The 23666-nt window shown below is 33.8% G+C and overlaps 1 protein-coding gene across 5 annotated transcripts in view; it reads right to left on the bottom strand.

The window, feature by feature from the left end:
* EPHA7 (EPH receptor A7) overlaps nucleotides 1-23666 on the bottom strand; it is a 168270-nt gene that overhangs the window by 25795 nt on the left and 118809 nt on the right. For 3 of the 5 annotated variants that reach the window (XM_039223794.1, XM_039223793.1, XM_039223797.1), the window contains exons 6-7: nucleotides 3426-3550; nucleotides 493-676 (exon numbers count right to left, since the gene is read on the bottom strand). In XM_039223794.1, coding sequence (XP_039079725.1) covers nucleotides 493-676; nucleotides 3426-3550 — 309 coding nt within the window. The remainder of the gene's footprint in view (nucleotides 1-492; nucleotides 677-3425; nucleotides 3551-23666) is intronic. The other 2 variants (XM_039223796.1, XM_039223795.1) reach the window with 1 other exon arrangement.

Consider the following 23666-nt stretch of genomic DNA (forward strand, 5'->3'; position numbering starts at 1 on the left):
ACAGTTTCCAAGATCTTTCAAAACTGCAATGTTTGAAATCATCGCTAACAGGCAAGAGGCTTACATTAACACAGATTTTTACAGATCCATCTTTCTCTGGCCCACCCTGTGTAAATCCTGGCTTCATTTGGGGGTTTCTGGGAAGGATCACCTTTGACCAGCAGAACCAGAGTAATATTGCTTTGGATTCTGCAAAAACAGCTTGTGTCAACACGCAATTGAACAAGTCCTGTTTCTATTTCTAACGTCATCTTTTCCAAATAAGCCCAGTATGGATTAAAAAGACTAATATAAATTACAAAATTCTAACACTGAGACACAAAACAGCAAATTTTCAATTGTTATTCTGTCTAACCTTTACAAAGGACATATTTATGCACATATATTCACCTTTAAATATAATAATAATCTTGAACCAAATCATCACTCTCAATATTGGAAAAAATATGACAGTTATAGAGAGTAAGAATCCAAACCAAAGGTGGTAATTACCTTCAAACATTTTACCTGTAGCTTCCTCTAGTGTAGCAACATCAAGCCTGGGACTGTAATTTCCATAACCAGCAGCAGTAAAAGCCCGAATCTGGAAAACATACACTGTTCCTGGCTTCAGGTTATTAATGGAAGCTGAAGTGGACTTGGTTTTTACTGTCGAATAGGTCCGTTCCCTTTGATCCTAGAAACAATATATTCAGGGAATATTTAATTGTAATTGCAACCAGGCAATTTGACAGGCAATTCTTGCAATTTATTTCAATTTACTGCATTGTTTTTATAAAGGCTACATTGTACCCTGTGGAATACTGTAACACTGACTTGTTTCTAAGATAATATAAAATGTAAATATGAACACATGCCTTTGTTCTATAAATTTCAAAGAGAAATAATTTTGTTAGACGTTTTATATGTTTTTGAGCTTTTGCTTTGTTGATAGAGGGCACAGTGGCAAGAACTATTTAGCCATAAATATAATCAAATGTCCTATTGACCAAAACCTGGGTACACTTATAAAATCTATGGGTTCATAGAGGTCTTCCCTTCATAATGTAGTTCTTTTAATATTTTTCCTGAATGTTATTCAGCAAAGAAAGGCCATATGTGAAAAATGAAGAAAGCTATTAACTCAAGAAATTTAACGCATACCACCACCATACTGACATATCAATTGCTTTCATTAAAAAGTACATTTCTCGCAGAATAAAACCACTTTTACAAAATAGTATTTAATGGAATATTTTAAATTAAAGCTATCAATATTAAAGTTAACATATTATAAAATTTGTGCTTTGACAATATTTTAAACACTCATTTAATTTCCTCACTTTTCATATATAAAAACTGAGGCTTGCAGAGTTTAAAAATGTATTTCCATATTATATATGATAAATTAAGAATAAAATAAGTATAAAAATTCAAGAATATAAAAATACTACATTAAAACAATATTTAAATGAAAAAATTTAAAGCTTAATTGATATGACTCTGATGGGCTTTTTATTTAAAAAGCTATAAAAACTAGCCATCAAAATATTCAACTTTAGAGTTTCTTATCTGTTCTAAAATAAATAGTTGTTTCTAATAAAACTATTCATTGAAATCTGAAATGTCAGTCTGGTTGTTTGATTTGCCTTCACACTGATATTTGCAAAAGTATAAATAAATGTACACTTAAGCTATATTTAGTGAAGCTGATTTGTGACTATCTTAATTATAATCACTTATAGAAATGATTGTTGGTATTATAAATATATATTTATCTCAAGTAGAAGAACTAGGCATAACTGATATTAGATGACATAATGACATATAAAGATCACATACTTACACATGTTACAATGCAATACTATTATTCTGTTCTAATAATTGCCTAATATGTAAGTTCAGCAAATGTAGATACATTCTGGTTTTGTCATGAAAAATACAAAAGAAACCATCTGAACAAATTTACTCCCAAGGAAGGATTTGCAAAATATTTTGTTGCATTGTGAGAAACTTTACTCTCATTTACCACCTAACATATTTTTAAAAAGCATTTTATTGCTCTTGAAATCTGACGAAATTTCAAAAGGGACTATAACTGTTAGAGCTTACTGGAAAACATATATAGCAAAACCAACATTAAAACCAATGATTCCCTCAGAGAGCATTTGATGGTGTAAAAACTGTATTCCCTGGTACAAAAATAAGGTATTTAAAATGTCAGATTGGCCATGGAAGTCATGAATGCATAATGAAAATAATAAGCAAAAATACTGTAAACTTAATCTGAACATTAAAACTAATCTTAAACTATATTCTCTTCAAAGGGAAATAATATATCTATTGCCAGTGCACTGTATGCATTTAAATTATTCCATCAAGTCAATTCAGCCCCCAAGTTTTTCCAAAGCTTTAGCCTCCTATTTTGGAATTCTGTCCAAATGGTTAAACAGTTATGCATATTATGGCATTTTATCTAACTTAATTTAAGTCAATAAGGAACACTGTGTTAATAATACACTGATAATAATTACTAATGTAATTATTATTAATTACTAATATTACTAATGTTAATACTATTATATATTTTATTATATGTTAATAATATAGTAATAATATTACTAATTAACATTAGTAATATTAACAATGATATTAGTAATAATAATAATAATAATAATTTCTGTGTTTCAAATCTTAAACCACGTCTTTCTATGATGTAGAGCCTAGATAATAATTTGTGAAAAGGTTGCCCACCCCCTTCCAGATAGTTCAGAAATGAATGCACTCATATCATTTAGTTATATCTCTACTAAAATTCAGCCATCATGGAGAGATGAAAGGGCAGTGCTTGGATTTCAGCCATACTGTTTTTCATGGAGAAGGGAGTATGAAGAAGTGGTAGATATATATGATTAATATAACATATATGGAATAAATTTCAGGAGGAATTTAAAGGAGTGGAGTATTATCATTTGATTCTGAAGTTTAGAGAAACTACATTCTTTATTATAGAAAATATTTTTATGTTTTCAAATTACTAAGTTACTTGAGGCCACCATCGTTACCAGTGAAACTATACACTTAAAAGAAATCATAAGGGTCCAAACAGAGATCCTAAAAGAACTGTTTTTGAGAAAAGAAATGCACTGGGCTGTATGGTTTCTGTGGTACTGAAACATCCTACATCTAATTATTTATCAAAAATTGAACAAATATACCACCAGTGGAATATCTTCCTTTGTGTAATACAGGCACTTAATACACAGCAATCATAATTATAATGATGAACTTGAGATACAGGAAGACGGTCATTAAAAATGGCTAAAATTCACTCTGAATTTCACAACAGCTCCGAACAGTGGGCCTAATGACCAAGTTTAGGCTATACTGCAGTAGGATGACACGAGACACATCGGCTACACATTTTAGCTGCTCTTAGCACTTACTTTCTCATAGTACTTGATTTCATATTCCGTGATGACTCCATTGGGATGCTCTGGCTCCTGCCAGGAAAGTTCCACACTCCGCTGCAGCACCCTTTCCTTCATCACTCCGCTCACTTGCGAGGGAGCTGTTTGGACAAGACATGTCAATAAACAATGAGAAAATTCGCTGGATGCCTCAAATCAAATGTCACAACCGATCAGTCCCATGCTGTGCCAGTTTCATTAAGGTAAAAGAAAGCACCTTTTCAGAGCTCACAATTCAGCAGCTAATGAATATTCAAACAGGACCTTATTACTGTTCATAAACCTTAATAGAAATTTAAATTAAAGTGCAAACAGCAGAAGATAGCATTGTTCAAGTTAGTGAAAAATGGAAATGATGGGGCTGAGAATGACAATTAAGCAAATGTATGCTAATTAAGGCTACAAAATATGATTTCAGATTAATCTCCAGTGATAAACTAAGTCCAAATATTTACTTCACATGCAATGGCAATACACTTTTTAAAAGAAAAAAGCACTTTAATATTGTGTAATACAAATTATTTGAAATGGCTACTTCAGTGTTCAATTCAAGAGACCGCACTTTTTAAAAAATGTTTTTAACTGTGTGCGAGCCTGCGTGTGTGCGCGCGCGAGTGTGTGTATGTATTCCCAAAGAATTCCAATTAACCTTGGGAAAATTTTTTTACACTTCATTAGGTCAAGATGCAAGAGAACGCTAAAGCTGCTGCTACTTCAATACGTGTGTGAACACACACACACGTTCTTGCACATGTAATTTCTATGTACGTAACTTAGGTTTCGAGCTTTGATAGAAGCAATTCAAGCCACGGTTTTGCTCTCTCTTTCTATGTAGATAATAATATGCTGAGAGCCCTTTCATTCTAATTACTGGCATATACTCTTTTTGGTAGCTAAGACTGTGGAATGTAGCAAACTAATTTGCTCTGTCTAATTTGCTCGGTGATGATTAACTAGTTGTCTCCTCTGTCTAAATGAGTAGCTGCACTGGCTTGGCTGAATTTCAGTGGGGTCATTATGTTTCATGTATCATGTTCTATCTCGTTCTGTAAAATATTTTCAGGCTGTTAATTTAATTTTCAGATGTCCAAAATTGTTAATAATCTTGCTGACAGAAAAGCAATTATACAGGGCCAAGGCTGTTTAAGCAGGCTTCTGATATTTATCCCTTTGACTTCATTTTGTTTCTTCTACTTCTTAATATTTTCTTGTATCAATGTCTAGGAAACACATTTTTCACTTCTTTCCGGCTTTGCGATTTTGAGGGAAGGACATTGATGATGCATGATTCCCATTTCCTCTCAGATTACTAACAGAAGCATAACTAGGGCAGATTAAGTGGAACAACTTTCCCTTTAGGGGGATGCAGCTGAAGTATTCAACAGACTGTGTTTACAGACTAAATGCGTTTCTGATAGGTTTCCAATGAAACAAATTTCTAATAAGAACTCTTATTTTTGCCATGACTTTTAAAACCTGAATATATGCAGTGAAGAAGAATTTATTTCTAAAGTGATTTGTCTCTCCATCCAGAACATGCTTAGCATATTTTTAGCCACCTGGGATGTTCAAGAGGCTGCTTCTGCAAGCTATAGCCCAGGGAAACACAAACCCCAACTAATTTTGAGGTGCAATTCTACTTAGCAAATAATTTCCAATAACCTATTTTATTTAAGATCGTTCTGAAAAATCTGTATTTAAATTTTAGTGAAAAACAGAATGTAGCACGGGTAAGAAAACTGCAATAGTCAGTAACACTGAATTACTCAGTAAGGCTGCTGGCCTTGGATCAGGGTTTAGGACATGACGTGTGCCATTTGGAAATACAAGTACTGGAAAACAGGTACAGAGCTAGGAGCTGCCATCTAGGTCCTTTTCAAACAGCACCCACAGCTGAATGTGATTTTCAACATAAAGCAAACTATACCACATTTTCTTAGTTTGTATCCTAAATAGTAAGGTGAAGAGACACCAAATTCCCCAAGGAATGGAGGAGTCGTGGGGCACATAGATGTGCCTCATTTAGTTTCGCAGCAATATCTAAGCATAAAATGAGATTTGATTTCTGCAGGTTACACACTAAAATTATGTTCATTATTTCATCCTGGAAAAAAGCTTTTACCAATAAAATGATGGTAACCGAGGACTGGGGGGAGGATATCAAAAATACATTTGTAATATATAGTATTTTTATCACAGCATTAAAGGTAACTGTACTACAATGTATTTTCCCTCTTTTGTACAAGGAGTCCTCTGTGAATGACTATTCTCCTGATTTTCAGTATATTTCCTTTTTAAAAATGTGTCCCATGCCGATACTACATTGAGTCACACATTTAAAAGGGTCAGAGCTAGAAGTATTAGCACATGGCCCTTGAGAATAGATAAATTACATGATAGGAAATATCTTTGTCTTACGTCCTTCAAGTACAGCATTTTGGTACTGGAGAACCGATATTTTCCCTTGAGTTTCAATATTTTAGGTATGAAGATATGCAGCTCATAAAAAAAAACATCTCTAAGCTAGTCAGAGTTTAACAGGGTCACTTTTTTCAGATAAAGTTATATGTAAAAGTAAAATTGAATTGGCATCAGGTTCTTTAATCTTAAATGATTACTATGATTAATATGTTTGATCTAAATTAATCACATTGTAACAATGTCGCTAATATACTCACTCTTACACCAAACTATCCAAATAACTACAATTTGGAGTTCATTTTTAAAAGAAATGTATGCAACTAAATGATATACACACTTAAGACCCAATGAGGTGCGATGACATTTAAATTACATTTTTATAATTAGCAAAGTGAAACAAAATCTATTTTAATTGGGATTGATGTGAAGCTAATAAATAGTAACCAACAATAATAAATTTATTAAATTGTAAAATGTGGGAAAGCAAATACTATGGGAGCTTTTACGCATGATCATTTCTAACAAATGATCATCGGGTTCATATCTCACATAAGGTTCTAGCAATACTAAAACATAAAAATTAATTTCAACTGAAGAAACTTTTCTTTGCTTCTAAATATTCTCAGGATTTATGTGGGGGCACATATGGAATCTGTATAATTGACAGTGAAAGACAATCTTAGGAAATTCAGAAAATGCTTTCTGTGGTTCAAAATAGAAAATCTCAACAACCTAAGAACAAAGTTGATAAAGTTGATGCAAAAGGAAATCAGAAGTCTACTAATAGGCCAAAAGGTAAAATCTGTGGGCTGCAATTTTTAGTGGTAGGCTTTGAATTTAAAAATAATCAGTAAGAATGGTGGGTTTATGTATAGACCTGAACCAACCAACATTTTAACAGATTTTGAGTTTCATGCACTGGTGCATTATTTTTGATCTTAAACAATTTCTAATTAAAATCCAAGTATAACATATATATTTAAATCACAGGAGGAACAATATTCATAAGGGCTCCATTTTTTCCCACTAAAATATTAAATTTCCCTACATGCATGGGAACTTTTCCGAGCATGAAAGGGGGGAAAAAGAAAATTTAAAAATATTGTATAATAGGCAAATGGCCCTCTAAAGATGTCCATATTCTAATTTCTGGAACACGTGAATATGCAATTACATGGCAAAAGGGACACTGCAGATGTAATTAAGGTTATAGACCTTACGATAAAGATATTATTCTGGATCTTTGCCAGTGGGCCTAATCTAATCACATCAGCTCTTAGGAGCAGAGGAATTTTTCCAGCCAGGGTCAGAGAGATGCTGCAGAAAGAGGAGCCAGAGAGATTTGAAACATGAAAGAAAATCAACCTCCCATTGCTGGAGGAGCCACGAGAAAGATGAGAAAATATGGTAGCCAACTTTGGGATTGAAGATGGACCCTGGTTCACAGAGGAAGGGAAATAGACGCCACAATTCTATCAGTACAAAGGCCCTGAATTCCGACAACAACGTGACTGAACTTGGAAATGGATCTTCCCCAGAATTGCCAGATAAGAGAAAGTCCAGCTGATGACCTGATTTCAGCCAGTGGCCTTAGAGAACTCAGTTGAGCCCCATTGCACCCAGACTTCTGACCCACAGAACTAGAAAATAATGAACGGGTGTTGCTTTAAGGTTTTTGTGGTAGTTTTTTATGGTAGCAATAGAAAACTAATGCACATATTAAAAATATATAAGTAGACTTACTAGTATTTTAATGAAGTCTATGAACAAAGGTTAGTGGTATGACCGTTTAAAAATGTGATCTATCAGACTTTATGTTGAAATAGCATAGAGTCATGGAATTTTGATCTTAATTAGGACTCAAAATGCAATGTCTTATAAAAAAAATCTCCGGGGCGCCTGGGTGGCTTAGTAGGTTGAGCATCTGACTTTCGCTTAGGTCATGATCTCGCGGTTCGTGGGTTCAAGCCTCGCGTCGGGCTCTGTGGTGACTGCCAGCTCAGAGCCTGGAGCCTGTTTCAGTGACTCCCTCTCTCTCTGACCCTCCCCTGCTCACGCTGTCTCTCTCTCTCCTAGAAATAAATAAAACATTAAAAAAAAATTTTAAAAAAAATCTCCAACATACATTTGGAAGAAACATTTTTTGTATGCATGGTAGAACTTCAATGAAGCTCATGAATTTGATTTTGGATTTAAAAGTAATTTATTTATACTAAGTATTCTTTTTATTATAGTTAAATGTTCTCAATGAATTTCAATAAAGAATGGTGAAATTAGGGCGCCTGGGTGCTCAGTCGGTTGAGCGTTCAACTTCGGCTCAGGTCACGATCTTGCAGTTTGTGTGTTTGAGCCCTACGTCAGGCTCTGTACTGACAACTCAGAGCCTGGAGCCTCTCAGATTCTGTGTCTCCCTATCTCTCTCTGCCCCTCTCCCACCTATGCTCTGTCTCTCTCTTTCTCTCTCAGAGAAAAATAAACATTAAAAAATTTAAAAAACCTCTAAGAATGGTGGGTAAAAAATAATATTTGTATTGCTAAACAATACAATGAGGTAGGATGGGTCAAAAAGCATGAATGACCTTTTAATATTCATTTCAAGTTGTTAAATCTACTGACATTTGTTAGATTTCCATTAGGTAAATCCAAAAGTGAAAATGAAGACATTTTTAGAACACAGTCAAATGCATATCTGACAACAGAATAACAGTCCTTACTTAATGCTTTGTTGCTATTCAGTATGGAATTCATTTTTAACAATCCCTTGAAATAACAAACATGTGTATTATTAGGAGCTTAGTATTTTATAACACAACTTCTAGCTTTCTTATTCTTCCCCACATATGTTTCATTTTTACACTGCTGGACAAACATATGAAAATATATAGAAATTTATTTCAATAATAAACACTAGGCTATAAGTATACATGATTCTGTGGAGTATCATGTAACATTTCAATTCCACTTTTAGGGTATATTAGAATACATAAAAAATTCTAACATGTGATTTCACTAAACTTCAATTTCTTCCTGGTAGAGAAAGAAATAGAACCACTAATAATATTATGAGCAATAAACATAAAATTTTATATGAAAGAAAAAGTGTAGAGACTAAGGGTAATTGAGTCTGTAGCAATTACGAACAATCCATTTGCAAAAGATGTCTGTCAAAGTACTTTTGGTTGGATAGAAGCATGATCTATGGCTAAACAAACAAAGTCTGTAAGTATTTGAAAAAAATCAGTTAATCTTTTTCAAAATTAAATTACATAATTTGCATCATTATCTTATTCAACACACCAATTAGGATGGTGATGTTTTATTCAAAATGTAAAATATACAATATAACAAATAATATGCATCATAGAATAGATTTCTAAATATATTTCAAAACAATTACTAAAAAGACAACTTGACTAAGAGCTAAAAATAAGATCTGAAAGTTCTGTGAATAAGTGAATATGATGTTGAACTGACAGTGCAGGTAAGGAAAGTGTTGGATTGGTATCCAAGTCAAGGAGATCTGTAAGTCAAGTCAATACATTTTCAGTACGATAATAAAACATATAACAGGAACAACAAAAGACACCACTCCATTATTTGAACAACTAAGAATGGCCTTGTCCTTTAAAGAAGAGTCACAACATTTTTGTAAAAATGATCTGACAAAACATCTTACTGAGAATAAAATTTTCTTCTCTGGTATCATCTGTTGATTACCAATCAATTGTTTTCATGTTTAATTAATTACCGTAGGAGTTAGCACTTCCTGGCAAAATCTCTATGTAAATTGCTTTAAGGGCAAGGGTTGCCGAGAAAGCTACTGTGGCGATTGGTCCTAAACACATATTGGAACTTCTGCTAACCTTTAAATGTTAACTGATTTGTTAATTTGTAATTCTTGGTGCATTTGGATTTTCATATAATCACAGTGTAAATGTAATTCTTCATGTAAATAAAATAAAATATTATATAAATGGTAGGTATACATTAGGCAGCTTCCCAGAACTAGCCATACTATTCATACCAATCAAACCTACAAAGGAGTAACTAAATGCTGACCTAATATAACAATTCAGAAAGATTAAAGAGCCCTTGGTATTGAGTCAGACATTTTATTCATCTTTGTAATCAATAAGTGATGCTACTCTTTACTACTGATCTTCCCCAACTTACAATGGGATTTTGCCCAGATAAGCCCATCTAAGTTGACAATATTATAAGTTGAAAATGCACTGAATACACCTAACCTACCAAACATCATAGCTTAGCCCAGCCTACCTGAAATGTGCTCAGAACACTTGTATTAGTCTGCACTTGAGCAAAATCATCTAACACAAAGCCTAGTCTATAATCAAGTAGAGTATCTCATATAATTTACTTAACACTATACTGAAAGTGAAAAACAGAAATGGCTGTAAGCATAGCAGTTGTTCACCCTTGTGGTAGCATGGCTCTATGGGAGTTGCAGGGCAGGGCTGCTGACCAGTATCACAAGAGAGGAAAAGATCAAAATTCAAAATTTGAAATACAGTTTCTATTGAGTATGTCTCACTTTTGTCCTTGATAAAGTTAAAAAAAAAGGGAAGTCAAATAATTTTAAGTCAAACCACTGTAAATTGTGGACCGCCTGCAGTTCAGCTCCATTCAAATGTATTTGTTTGCCCTTTACTATCTGCAGGGCATTGTGGCATTTCTACAGATCCTTACAGTTGCAATGGACACATACATGATCTTCTTTATATAATATATGTGTATAATCTTCTTTCTTTCCTACCACAACCCTGTGAAGTAGGTAGGTTCTATTTTGTTGGTGAAGAAGCTGAGGGTTACAGAAATTAAGCAGAATGCAATCAGAAAGGGGCAGATTTTAGATGGAATCTCTTGTTTTTAAATTCTAATTCCCATCTGTTTTCAATTACAGAACAATCACTCCAGGTGAGAGTAGACACTGGAAGGAGGAAAGCTGAGCAGTCATTCATTCATTTGACATTTGCTAAGATTCCATGATGTGCCATAAGGATGAAGAGGCCCTTAGGGACCTGTTCCATAGGCAATAGTCCTAGAACCTGCAGATACCAAAAGCAATCAAACTGAGTAGAAATTTTCTTTAGTTACTATTTTTGTAAAAAAGAGTGAATTCCTGTATATGCGGCACAATGCAAACGGTATAAGAGTATAGAGCAAAAAGAAAGACTCCCTCTCAATCTGGTCCCATGACACAGTTACCCTTGCCTAAAGCAACCCATTCATAGCAGTTTCTTTGATATCCTTCCAGAAGCAGTCTAGGTGTGTACAAGTATATGCATCTTTTACACGAATGATATCCTAATAGCACAGTTCAAACCTTGATGTTTTCACTTTTACTTCATTTTAAAAATTGTATTATGGAACATATGCAGATCTGCATAGCTCTTTCAACTGTGTCATGTTCCCCTATACAGATGTACTAGGATGTATCTGACCAGACCCTTATCAATAAGCATTGGCCTTTCACCATCTGTTTCTCTTATACATTATGCTGCAAAGAAACTGCTGGTAAGCCAGTGTTTAATATGAATCCTCTAAGGAGAATAACATATTTCAGAGCAGTCTAGTGCCTACAGGTGAAAAAAGGTGGGTGAGGTTACATGGGCTGAATAGGCAACATGTTGCCATTGTTAAAAGTCATTTGGAATCATTGCTTCATAAAAGGAAATGAGTACTAAATAAATTTATCATCACTTCAATATTTAAGACAGTGACACTCTGAATGCAGACTGGCTACTCCCAAGTGCGGCTGCAAGTTGGTGGCTTATGAGGAGGTGAGGAGTTTGTATCAGATGTCCCACTATGAAACCAAGGACTTTTTTATTGTTGTCGCTCAGTTGACATCTTTTTTCCCAAGCGAAACTTTCTTTATGAGAAAAGCATTTCTTCTTCTTTGCAGTTTCCTTGATGACTTTCTTCCTGGGACAAGCTACTTATCATATATTAGCATTCTGAGTAGCAATGTCTTTTAAAAGTATTCTAGCATTAGTCTTAAGTACCCTTCACTGTTATATTAAAATGCCCAGAAGGTAAGATCACTCTAACAACATTGTCATTGATTTCTGATGAGAGTTTCATTCATTTATAAATTCAACATAAAATTTTCATGACTGAATATAGTATAAACAAAGAATTGTAAGGACTGCAAAGATTATGAGGCTAACATTCTCACTTTCAAGGAGATTTTACCATAGAAAATGTAGAAAATGAGTTAACATGCGAATATGCACATTCTGAATACACAAGTAAGTACAATACCATAGATAAGATATCAAGCATGTGTAGGAAGGTATTGAAAGGCAGTCAGGAGCAGCCATACAAAAACTTTGCCTGCTTCAAAAAAAAAATCAATTCTAATTCCGTGTTTGGTATAACTACATATTTAAACTAATCATCAGGAATGTTGTCATCAAGTCTATAATCTGCAAGAGATAACTTTATATCAACTAAATAATAGCAGAGCCAGGTTCAAGACCAGGCCCATGATTTCTTTCTAGTGGCCTCCACCAATAAGTCACAACTTCTTGAATCATTCTTCCTCTGTTTCAGCTAATGTAGACCTATTACTTTTTTTCCTAAAATACCATTCCCTTGTTGACAATACTACATGATGTAACATTTGTTTTGTAGTTTTTTTTAAAATCTACTCTGCTACTCTGATGCTCCTTGAAGACAGGAAATTTAGAGAAGTGGCAGAGTGTAGGAGTGAAGGACACAGTCCCAGTGAACTAGTCTACTGGATTTGCTGAATGGTTTCATTGTTTATTTGAAAACTGTGCAACCTTGAACAAGGAACTGGACTTCACTGTGCCTCAGCTTTCTCAGCTTTAAAATAGCTATAGTCTTGGGGTGCCTGGGTAGCTCAGTCTGTTGAGCATCTGACTTTGGCTCAGGCCATGATCTCATAGTTTGTGAGTTAGAGCCCTGCATCAGGCTCCCTGCTGTCAGCACAGAGCCCACTTCAGATTCTCTGTCTCAGACTCTCTCTGCCCCTCCCCCACTCACTCTCATGCTCTCTCTCTCAAAAATAAACATTAAAAATAGCATAATCAGATTCCATACTTCATAAATAGAATTGTTCTAGAAATTTAATATATAAATACATATTAAATACTTAAAACCATTCCTGGCACATACTAAGATCTCAAAACAATATCTTATGTATCATTCTCCTGTAATTTTTTGCCTGTATTAGATTTACTGAGGCCTGGGACTCATTTCAGATGAAGCTAACATACAACTGAGTTTGAGGACAATTTCTTTGCAGCTTTGGGAGGAACATAAATTGTCATTTCAAGGTGGAATTATAGGGCTCTTCAAAATAAATGCTGCTATTTATTATATTGAGAGTTTTCATTCAATTTCTATAATTTAGAAGTGACCAATTTCTACAATTTATATTATTTTATATGTACCAGCTACACAGAAAGGCATTCATGTTAAGCCATTTAGGAGGAGCATACTACTATAAAAAATGAAAAAACTACCCAAACAATACATTTATTTTTCAAAATACTGTACTATATATTGAATTGAGAACAAAATATAGATGAAGCAATGTCTTTATTTTGGATGGTAGAAAAAAAAAACCAAAGACTTTGAATGATATTTTTTAAAGCCAACATCACATGTGGTCTATCAGGTAATTTGGCTCTATCTCTAATTTTTCATGAATCCACAGCTAAAGACTAGCTTATTTACAAGGCCAACATGTGACTATGGTCCACAACTAGACCTTTTTAAGAATGAAAATGAACCTTTCAATAGAATAAATATATAATACCTATATTTATATATTTATATACACATATTTGTTAATGACCAAAACATCCAATAAATGTCACCAAAGCAACACTTCAGATGTGTCTATTTTCTTTGGTCTTAGAACATGTTTTATTCTAAATAGAGAATTGCTCTGGATTTCAATCAGAACAATATTGTAATAGCAGGTGACAATTTTTGAAATGTTAATTTAGTCCAAATGTTTCTGTTATAAACACCTTTAACTATAATTTTCATAGCTATCTAAATTCTTTACAACATGAATATAATATTTCAATTAATTTATTTTAAATAAAGACTGTCTAAATTATTTGATATTTGATATTTATATTACCGTAACTACATTTTCTTACAATATGTACATGAATGTAATTCCTTATTTAGATAAATAAGTTTAATTTATATACTATCACATTTATATACTATCATGAAATCATGTGACTGTTCTTAAATTACATAATAAAATATACTTTTATATAAATTCACATATATGATTATGTGCAAGCTGACATAGTTCCTCTCCTAAATATCTACACAATATTTAAAATATTACTCAGTATATCATAACAATATTCTGTTAATCCACAGATTTGACTTACTTTTCAGGAGCAGGTAAGCATGTATTTAAACATGTCAGTTATTTGCTAAGAGTAACACTGTCAATAAGAAGCATATTAAAGAAAGAGGAGACATCAGTTTTGCCTTATAGTGGTGTGTTATATATATTCAGAATAAATCCTATATTGCATTAGAATAAAACTTGCATTACTGACTGCCACTGCTTACTGTGTGAACCCACTGCATTTAGAGCTTCCAAATCCTTTTCCAGTATACCGCAATTTTTCATCATTATAAAGTCAATATAATGCATTGCTACCAAAAATTTTTTTAATTAATGAAAGAGAATAAAAATTGACTGTTAATCACATGTGATGATATAGTTTCATAAAATGTTTCACATGTAAGTGTTCCTGTATGAATGTGCCAAAGTGAAGATATAGTATATGCTTCTGTGGATTACTGTTAATATCAAAAATTTTTGAAAACCACTTCATTATATGATATATAATTGAGGGTATATCCATTGATAGAATGATACATACATGTGTTTAAAGTCATACAACAAAAAACCTAATGCAGCAAATAAAAGATTGACCGTTTCATAGTGCACCATTCTTTTATTCTATCTCAAAGTTCTTGATAATGATTGAAGAGAAAAATCAAGTCCATTATATTGTGACTGCTATCAATCTCATGCTTTTCTATTTTGCAATTTCTTTTTATTCTCTCTCCTCTTTGCATCTTCTACTCTGGTATGAATTGCTTTTGACTTATTTTTCTCCAGGCCTGAACTCTCATGTATCCAAACCATCCTACCTTCTGAAATATTATCTAAAATTATTACTTTTTTTTTTTTTGAAAATTGTTCTCCATTTGTGGTTTTGTTCTTTTTTTTCACTTTTTTTACTTTTTTTCCCCAAATCATCACTCCGGTAGTGTTCCTCACAATTCATTTTGATTTTAATCCCATTCTATTATAAACTGAACTATTCCAGAAGGGGAAAAAGAAAGAAGGGAAAGGGAAGGAAGGAAGAATGGGATAAAGTGGAGGAGAAGAAAAAAATAAGACCTAAAGTATCTCATTAAAATTACTTCATTTAAAATGTTTAAGTGCAAAATTTTATCTCACTGTGGAGAAAATGTATCTGCTCGAGGTATTCTGAATATGTTTTCTCTTACAGTGCATAAGCTTAACAAATTCATATTGCTTAATAGTAGGTTCTCAGTATCAATCATCATTTATTAGTTTACTTCAATCAAGAACTTACTACAAACTAAGCGCTTGGCTTAATACAATCTGCTAAATAATTTCAACTAGCATTGCAGCTTGTATTTTAAAGTTGCTGCTTCACAATGTATAAGTTACTGCCTAGGAAGTTAGGCATAAATGAAAACCACACTGAATTCCATAAACATATATGATGCCAATGGTGCAGCATTAATTCACTAAATAATATTTTAGTTCCAAGAGAAAATTAATGCAGTTTACTATACTGGCCAATTAATACCCAAGGAGTCACTTTTATGCACTGGGAAAATCTAGCTTATAATGGATAGTTACAGGCAGGGAGAGTTACCAATTCATGAGCATTTGGTTCCAAAAGTTAATTTGAGGTTTAGTTGTTTGTAATTTGGACTTCATTTCTCATAGAAACAATATCACAAATGCGATTTTGATTGCCAGGTTAGCACACAAACATGTATTTGACCCAAAATATTGTACATGGATACAGAGAAGGAGTTAAATAATCCTGTTTTAATACTAGCAACTAGGCAAAACAGAAAAACCAATACAATGAGTACAACGTATGTGTCATTACTACTATATTCAGTAGTAATGGTACTCAATACAAAATTTAAGATCTTCCGAAATCCTCCTAAAATTCTGAGGTCTCTTAGCCAGAGACAGAAACTGATCAACTTTGGTTGCCTTCTGCTTTCTCTGGTCCTCTTTCCTAATATGAGTTGTTACTTTATTCCTATATAGTATCCAGTCACCTAGAAATAACCATGCCAGTAACTAACTAGAAAATAAATACAGTTAGGATACCTTTCATCAGTTAGAGTAGGGGTCAAAGGTCATAGGCCAAATCTGGCTAGTGAATTATTTTTATGAATAAAGTTTACTTCGAACATTTGGGCTGCAAACAGGAAACAAACAAATAGCGGTTTAAGGTTTTTGTTTTCCTCGTGCACACACACACACACACACACACAGACACACAGACACACACACACACACACGTACTCCGCAGATGGGCAGTTGCTATATTTTGTTCAGTGGCTCCGGGATTTACAGATGATGTTCCCAGCCTTTCCCTCGTGGTAGCAAGATGCTGCCACCTCTGCTATTACAACCCTCATATCCACGTTGCTGGTGTGCAATAAAAAGGCAATGTGGAATGCTTATGATCTAAATAAGGAAAGCCAACTCTTACAGCAAGCTCTAGCAATCTTCTGTTTACATCTCATTCATCTCATTCCCTACAGTGGAAATGGAGTTTTAAAATTTAAGCAGGGTGTACTGCTGTCCTAAAAAATGATAATTAAAAAAAAGAAGAAAGAACTTGTTACTAAAGAGGAAACTAGCACTGTCTGCCACCTTCATCTTCCCAACAGCAGAAGAGACGGAGGCCATTCACTTAACTTGATTCCCACCCCATCCCCAACCTGCTCAATTAATTTCTCTTCTGAATATAGAATGGTAAGGACCAAGGGAAGTGATTCAGATTCCTAAATGAAGGCCCTAGATCATGAACAAAAGTATGGTTATATAAGTTAGGACTTGGAGACATGTTAATGACACCACTAAGTCCTTATCTGTCACCTTTAAGAGTAAGGAGGGAAAAAATGTTTTCCTTGTTTGGCTACATAGGGGAGTTATTTCAGACAGGGCTTTTCCCTATAGAACCAGAAAGCTGTAGGAAAAATGATCAGAGTAACAGCAGACCTGAAAAGGTTACAGCAAGTGATTTAAATATATTTGTGGTTAGAGAAGACATTTACTAGACAGCATGAATAATATGTCAACCAACAAAAATACAGACTTTTTATAATAACACCTTTCAATGATATTATTTCATTTAATCATTTTATACTTGACAAATTCTTATGTGAAAAAAAGAGGGCCTCAAATTGATTCACAGCACTAACAAGAAATATTCCACCATGTGTATTTTAGGTATTATGTATACGCTAAATAAATGGATAAATTTATTATACTACAAATTACCCATCATTTCTCTTTTTAGGTTCATTTCTTTATTTTCTGTGGGAGAGAGCATGAGAGTGGGGCAGAGCCTGACATGGAGCTTGAACTCACAAACCATGATCATGACCTGAGCGAAATCAAGAGTCAAATGCTTAACCAACTGAGCGCCCCATGCATTCTTTTTTATATAACTTGTGTCTTTCTCTCCATTAGATTTTTCCTAACAGATTTTACATAACCAAACTTTCTCCCATGAAAATTAAATTATATCTCTAGCCTAAATTCTTTTCCACTTGCTGAGGAATCTCTCTTCTTCCCTTTATAGAAAATATGTCAAAAAAAAGTTGCCCATATGTTTTTTATCCATTTCTTCCACTTCCATTCATGCTCCAACCTTCCCCAGTCTGGTTTCAATCCACATCATTGTATCCAGCGAGTTACTGATACAGCAACCAATGCCCTCACCTACCAAATGAAAGTACTGTTTGCAGTCCTCATCTTTCTTAGATTCTCAGTAACATTAATATTGTTAATCTTTCTCTCCTTTTCTCCTTAGCTTTCATGACACACTGTCCTGGCTTTCTGTGTGGCTAATTCTCTTATTTGTCCTTTGCAAGCCCCTTCTCCTCAACAAAAAGTCAAATTTATTTGAGCTTACATAAAAAAAAATGCTCATTTTCATTAGTCATTAAGGAAATACAAATTAAACCCACATTAGGATAATACTTGGTACTCACTAGAAAGGCTATAATAAAAAGACAGATGATATCAAGTGTTGACAAGGATGTGGAAAAATGAACTCTATATACATTGTTGGTGGAAATGTGAAATGGAACAGCTACTTTGGAAAAGCAGTTTGGCAATTTTTAATGGGTTAAATATAAAGTTACCATGTGACCCAGTAGTTTCACTCTTAGTGATCCTGTATAGACATAAAATAGCTTAGTATTTGGCTAGGCATAGGAATAGAAAGTGACTGTAACTGGGTATGGTGGATCTCACTAGGGTAAGAACTCTATAAATCTATAGCGTAACCCAACTCTATGAATTCACTAAAAATCACTTATTTATATACAAGTGAAATATGTGAATTTTATTGTATGCAAATTATATCTAATGAAAGCTGTTAAAAATAGGCTTTTCATGACTTTTACAATAAGAATCAAAATTCTGAACATGACTTCCTGTCTGACCTCCATCTATCTCTCCAGTCTCACCCTGATTGCCCTTATTCTGTGTATCTGGTACACCATTTTATTCCTCACCTGTGTCAAGCTCCTTTCGCACTGAGTTAAAACATCATTGTGGCTGTTCCCCTTAGAGTTTCATTTCCAACTTCTCTTCTCCTCTCTGATACAACCCAACCCATTAAGTGTTCCCCTAGAATTAGGAAATCCTTCTTAACAGCACTTGAGAGCTAGAAATGGACATGTGTTTGTAAAATCATTTGATGAATGTCTGTTTCCCCCCACCGAACTGTAAGTCCCATAATGTTAGGAGGTCATGTTTGTTTTTGCTAAACAATATGTCCCCACTATTTTCCCCGTCTCTAGGTATCCATTAAATTCTGGTTAATGAACAAGTATGATAACCCTCAGTTATCTAAAATTTCCCTCTAGGAAGCAAATTTGCTTGTTTACTTCTAGTTTAGTTCTTCTCTCACATGACAGTGCTAAAATATCACATAGAACTTTGTAATGTAGCATATATACCTTACAATAAGACTTCATTTTTTTTTTACTACTGCTTGCAATGTATATTGTGATTATTCAGGGGAGAAATCATAAATTTCCAAATATTTAAAAAAATAAATAAATCAGGGATACCAATCTGTTAATTAGGATAACTGAAAAGTCAGCAATGAATTTTTGTTAGTTTTAGTATATGACTTAGAAAAATTTGGTACCAATGAATTCAAACTATTAATTCAAATGGTTTTTAAATTAACAGTTTTTTAAAGTACTTAGCATAAATTTGCTTATGGTACTCTGGGGCTTTATTTTATTAAAAAATTTTTCCACATGCAACCAAGTTCTTTCATCTTCTGTTGTTCCATGTGCCTGCATAGGACTTTGGAGATCAAGTAGGACATATAATAAAATCCTTGGTTATATACACTTGGTAATAAAGCTCATCAAAATGAAACTAATGAGACATTGTATGTTAACTATATGTCAATTAAAAATTAGTATTAAGGAAAAATGTTAGTTTCAATCCCCTGGATTTGTATTTAAATGGTTATTATAATGCTGGACTTTGGTTTATACCTATTTTCTTATTTTGGTCTGAAATGATATATATACTTGTATTTATAAAAGTTACCTTTTAAATATTTATTCTAAGTAACTATCCTTATACTAAAATGCTTAGTCTTTCATTTATAGTATCTAAAACATAAGGTCACAAAAATGACTTTTAAACGTGTCATATAGAAAAATATGTACACATAAATATGCATACATATAGAGAATTTTGTGTAAAAAATCCTCATATTTGTAGTTAGCAAATTATGACCAACATATTTCGCTAATTCTATGGCTACTAATTTCCCTCATGTGAGAACTTCAGAAAGGTATTTTGAAATAAAAGATTTATACATTCTCAAAGATATTTCTCATTTGGGGAAGGCAGTCTCAGTAATTTTATTGGCCAATATCTTCTAAAAATAAACTCCATATTTAACAAAGGTATGGCATAGATAACACTTCAATACCCTCTTCTAACAATAGTCCATACATGAGAAATAGCATTAGGTGTTTCCTCAATTCTGTGGGTCAACTTGCCAGGTTTAATTTTAAGGGACTATTGTCACTATAGTTCATATTTGTTACAAAATTCTGATTGAAAATTTCCCTCTGGAATAGAAAGGATTTCTTTCTTCTCCTTTTCCTCCTCTCTCTCTCCACTCTCAGTTTTAGTTTTAGGTTAATTATTCAGTATAACAGTTCTTTCACCTTAAATCAGCAAACTCTCCAAAAACTACTACCAAGACTCAGCAACTTTTGTTTCATGAGAAGTGAAGAGGTGAGGGGTTATGAGCACCTTCCATTACATAACAATCTTATCTCACTCAGTGACACAGCAAGGCTCCTCTAGATCCCCACTGTCCAGGCATTTTAAGATTAGAGTCTAGGCAGAAAGTCACATGAATGATTCATTAAAGGCAATTCTACTTCCTCGTTAATACAGATCTCATTCATCATCACCATAAAACAAAACAAAACAAAACAAAACACGCAACTGCAGGCAATGAATACAACACTGAAACATATCCCAATTGTCTGGATTGCAAACAGTACCCTGCTGGTGTTCACTTAATATCTGTAATTCAATGGCCAACAGGTGTTTAACTGCTTTTTAAAATGTGTACATTTTCTGTTTTGTCCAGCAGTTAAAATGTGTCCAATGGTACACTTGCCTGGAAAACTCCATCATATTTCTCGACACACTACTTATTTTTGTTCTAAATTGCCTGGGATGGTAAACAGAAGCAATCAATGTAACATATTTTGTGGTACATATCAATGAAAAATGAAAGGAAGATTCTGTATGATTTGTACTTACTAAGAATTTATTTTGAAAAGAAGTTTTCTTCCAAAGTATTTTAAAATAGGAATGTTTGGTTCTTAACTAAGAATAAGCTGACAGCTACCAGGGGAGAGGTGGGTGGAGGAATGGGTGACATAGGTGATGGGCATTAGGGACACTATTGTGATGAGCACAAGGACTTGTATAGAAGTGTTGAATCACTATATTGTAAATGTGTAACTAATATTACACTGTAGGCTAACTAACTCGATTTTAAGTAAAACTTAAAAAAATAAAATAACTTTTTTTTTTCAATTATTTATTTTTGAGACAGAGAGAGATAGCACAAGCATGGGAGGGTCAGAGAGAGAGGGAGACACAGAATCCGAAGCAGGCTCCAGGCTCTGAGCTGTCAGCACAGAGCCCAACGTGGGGTTCAATCTCAGGAACCATGAGATCATGACCTGAGCCAAAGTCGGACGCCTAACCAACTGAAGCACCCAGGTGCCCCAAGAACTCCTGAATTTAACAGGAGTCCACTGTTTTTATGGTCTTGGGTTTTTTAGTTAAATACAAAAGAAAGAACTATCATTAAGCATGCAGCTTAATTTATTTGATTTATTTATCAAATAAAATATTTGATAAAAGTTGCAAAATAGGTTAATATTCTACCATTTAATAACAGACAAGGAATAATTTTCTGGTACCAGACTACAGATTATGCATTCAAGAAATAAAAAGCATTAGTTAGCTGCTGCCCAATATTTATTTGGAGAACTGTACCTTAGTCCTTCGATAAGGTACAAAAGGTAATTTGAATGTGAGACACTTGGTGGTGATAACGCGTGCACACGCACACACACACACACACGCCGACGCATGCAAAAACTGTAACTCCATGTCCCAGAATTAGAAGAAAAACTATTCACAAGTGTAGGTTAAATGTGATTTTTCATGCTTGAGTTTAACTACCACCACCACAACATAAGATTGGTTATTGTTTTATAAGGATATGTGGGTAATTATAGTAAACAGAAAGACAATGCATTGCTAATGATGCCACTCCCAACTCCACAAGCTTTGAAGTCCCACAGAAAAGCTTTCATCCCAGCTCTGCCACTAATTTGTTATGTCATCTTGCTCAAGTTCCTAAACTGCTCTGAGTCATCTGCAAAATGGGGATAAAATGAGAACAAAATGGGAATAAAATGAGAATAAAAACAGTGTTGCAAGGATTTAGAAAGACAATGAATGTAAATCACTTAGCACAATACTTAGCAATGAGCAATCTTTCAGTACATGTAAGTATTATTAAGAAAGAAATTAAGGAAGAAATAAATATGCCAAATGACTTTACAAAGCAATACATCAAGAAATATTTCTATGCGGTTCATTTACATGTATTTGCATTTGTTTTAATGTAAGCTGGCATTTTAAATTTTAACAAATATTTTAAATGTGATATACTTGGAACCCTGAACATTTTAATTTAAGTCCACAGGGATATTCTATATTTATGCGCCTTCTGAAGTCCAGAGAGGTAGTGTCTTACGTAATTATTATGTCCTACAGAATTTATTCTTATTTTGAACATTATTTGGTAAATGCTCTACAAAATTTGAAATCATCCATATAAATCATAATGTTAGGATGACATTCACTGTATAAAGTATTATATGTTAACCCCCCCAGATTATAAACTCTAATATTTTCTGATACAGGGAATTTTCTTTGCTAATATGTTCGTTTGTTTAAGTTAATTGACTTATGACCTTAACACTTCTTTACAATGTTATTGTAACATTTTATTTCCTTATTTTTATTATTATTTTTTAAATGCTTTCTTAATCTATTTTTGAGAGAGAGAGAGAGAGAGACAGAAAGTGGAAAAGGGGCAGAGAGAGATGGGGGACAGAAGATCCAAAGCAGCCTCTGTGCTGATAGCAGTGAACTTGATGCGGGGCTCTAACTCATGAACCATGAGATCATGACTTGAGCCAAAGTCCAACGGTTAACCGACTGAGCTACTGAGGAGCCCCAACAATGTTATTAGAACCTTTTAAAACACATTTTAATTATGTTATTCTGATACTTTTAATTGTTTTTAATAAATCCCAATTAAGAGTCACATGAGTCACATTTGGTACCTTAAGGAGTGTTACTGTGGACACATTTCATTTCATTCTGCCTCAGTTTTCTCACCTCTCAAACGGAGACAACATTGAGTTTTAAGATAATATTGATCTGTTGAAAGTATAAAATGAGAAAAGATGGGAAGTGCTTAGCATACTAAATGTAGAATGGATAGAAGGTGTCCTAATATTAGCACAGCATATAAGGTTTGTCGCGGCTGGCCTCTGTTTACTCCTCCGGGACCAACTACCCATCATTTCCTTCCCGTATCTATATGTCAGGGTTGTAAAATGCCTTCAAGGTTCTTTAACAGGAAAATCTCTCTCTTTTTGAACAGTTCATGCTATTTCATTACTCCATGGTTATGGCTGCTCGATTTCCTCTACTTGGAAATCCTTATACCCCAGCCTGCTGGGAACCTCCTGCTCATAACTTCAAGACAACCAAAGGCTCATCTTCTCCGTACTTGGTGTGTAGTTCATGTACACATATGAGCTTCACTGGGGTAAGGACTGTGTATCTATTCATGCTTATATCCAGACTCTGTACAGTCC

This window comes from Hyaena hyaena, unplaced genomic scaffold (genome assembly GCF_003009895.1).
Source record: "Hyaena hyaena isolate Hyena2069 unplaced genomic scaffold, ASM300989v1 scaffold_1440, whole genome shotgun sequence".
NCBI classification, from domain to species: domain Eukaryota; kingdom Metazoa; phylum Chordata; class Mammalia; order Carnivora; family Hyaenidae; genus Hyaena; species Hyaena hyaena.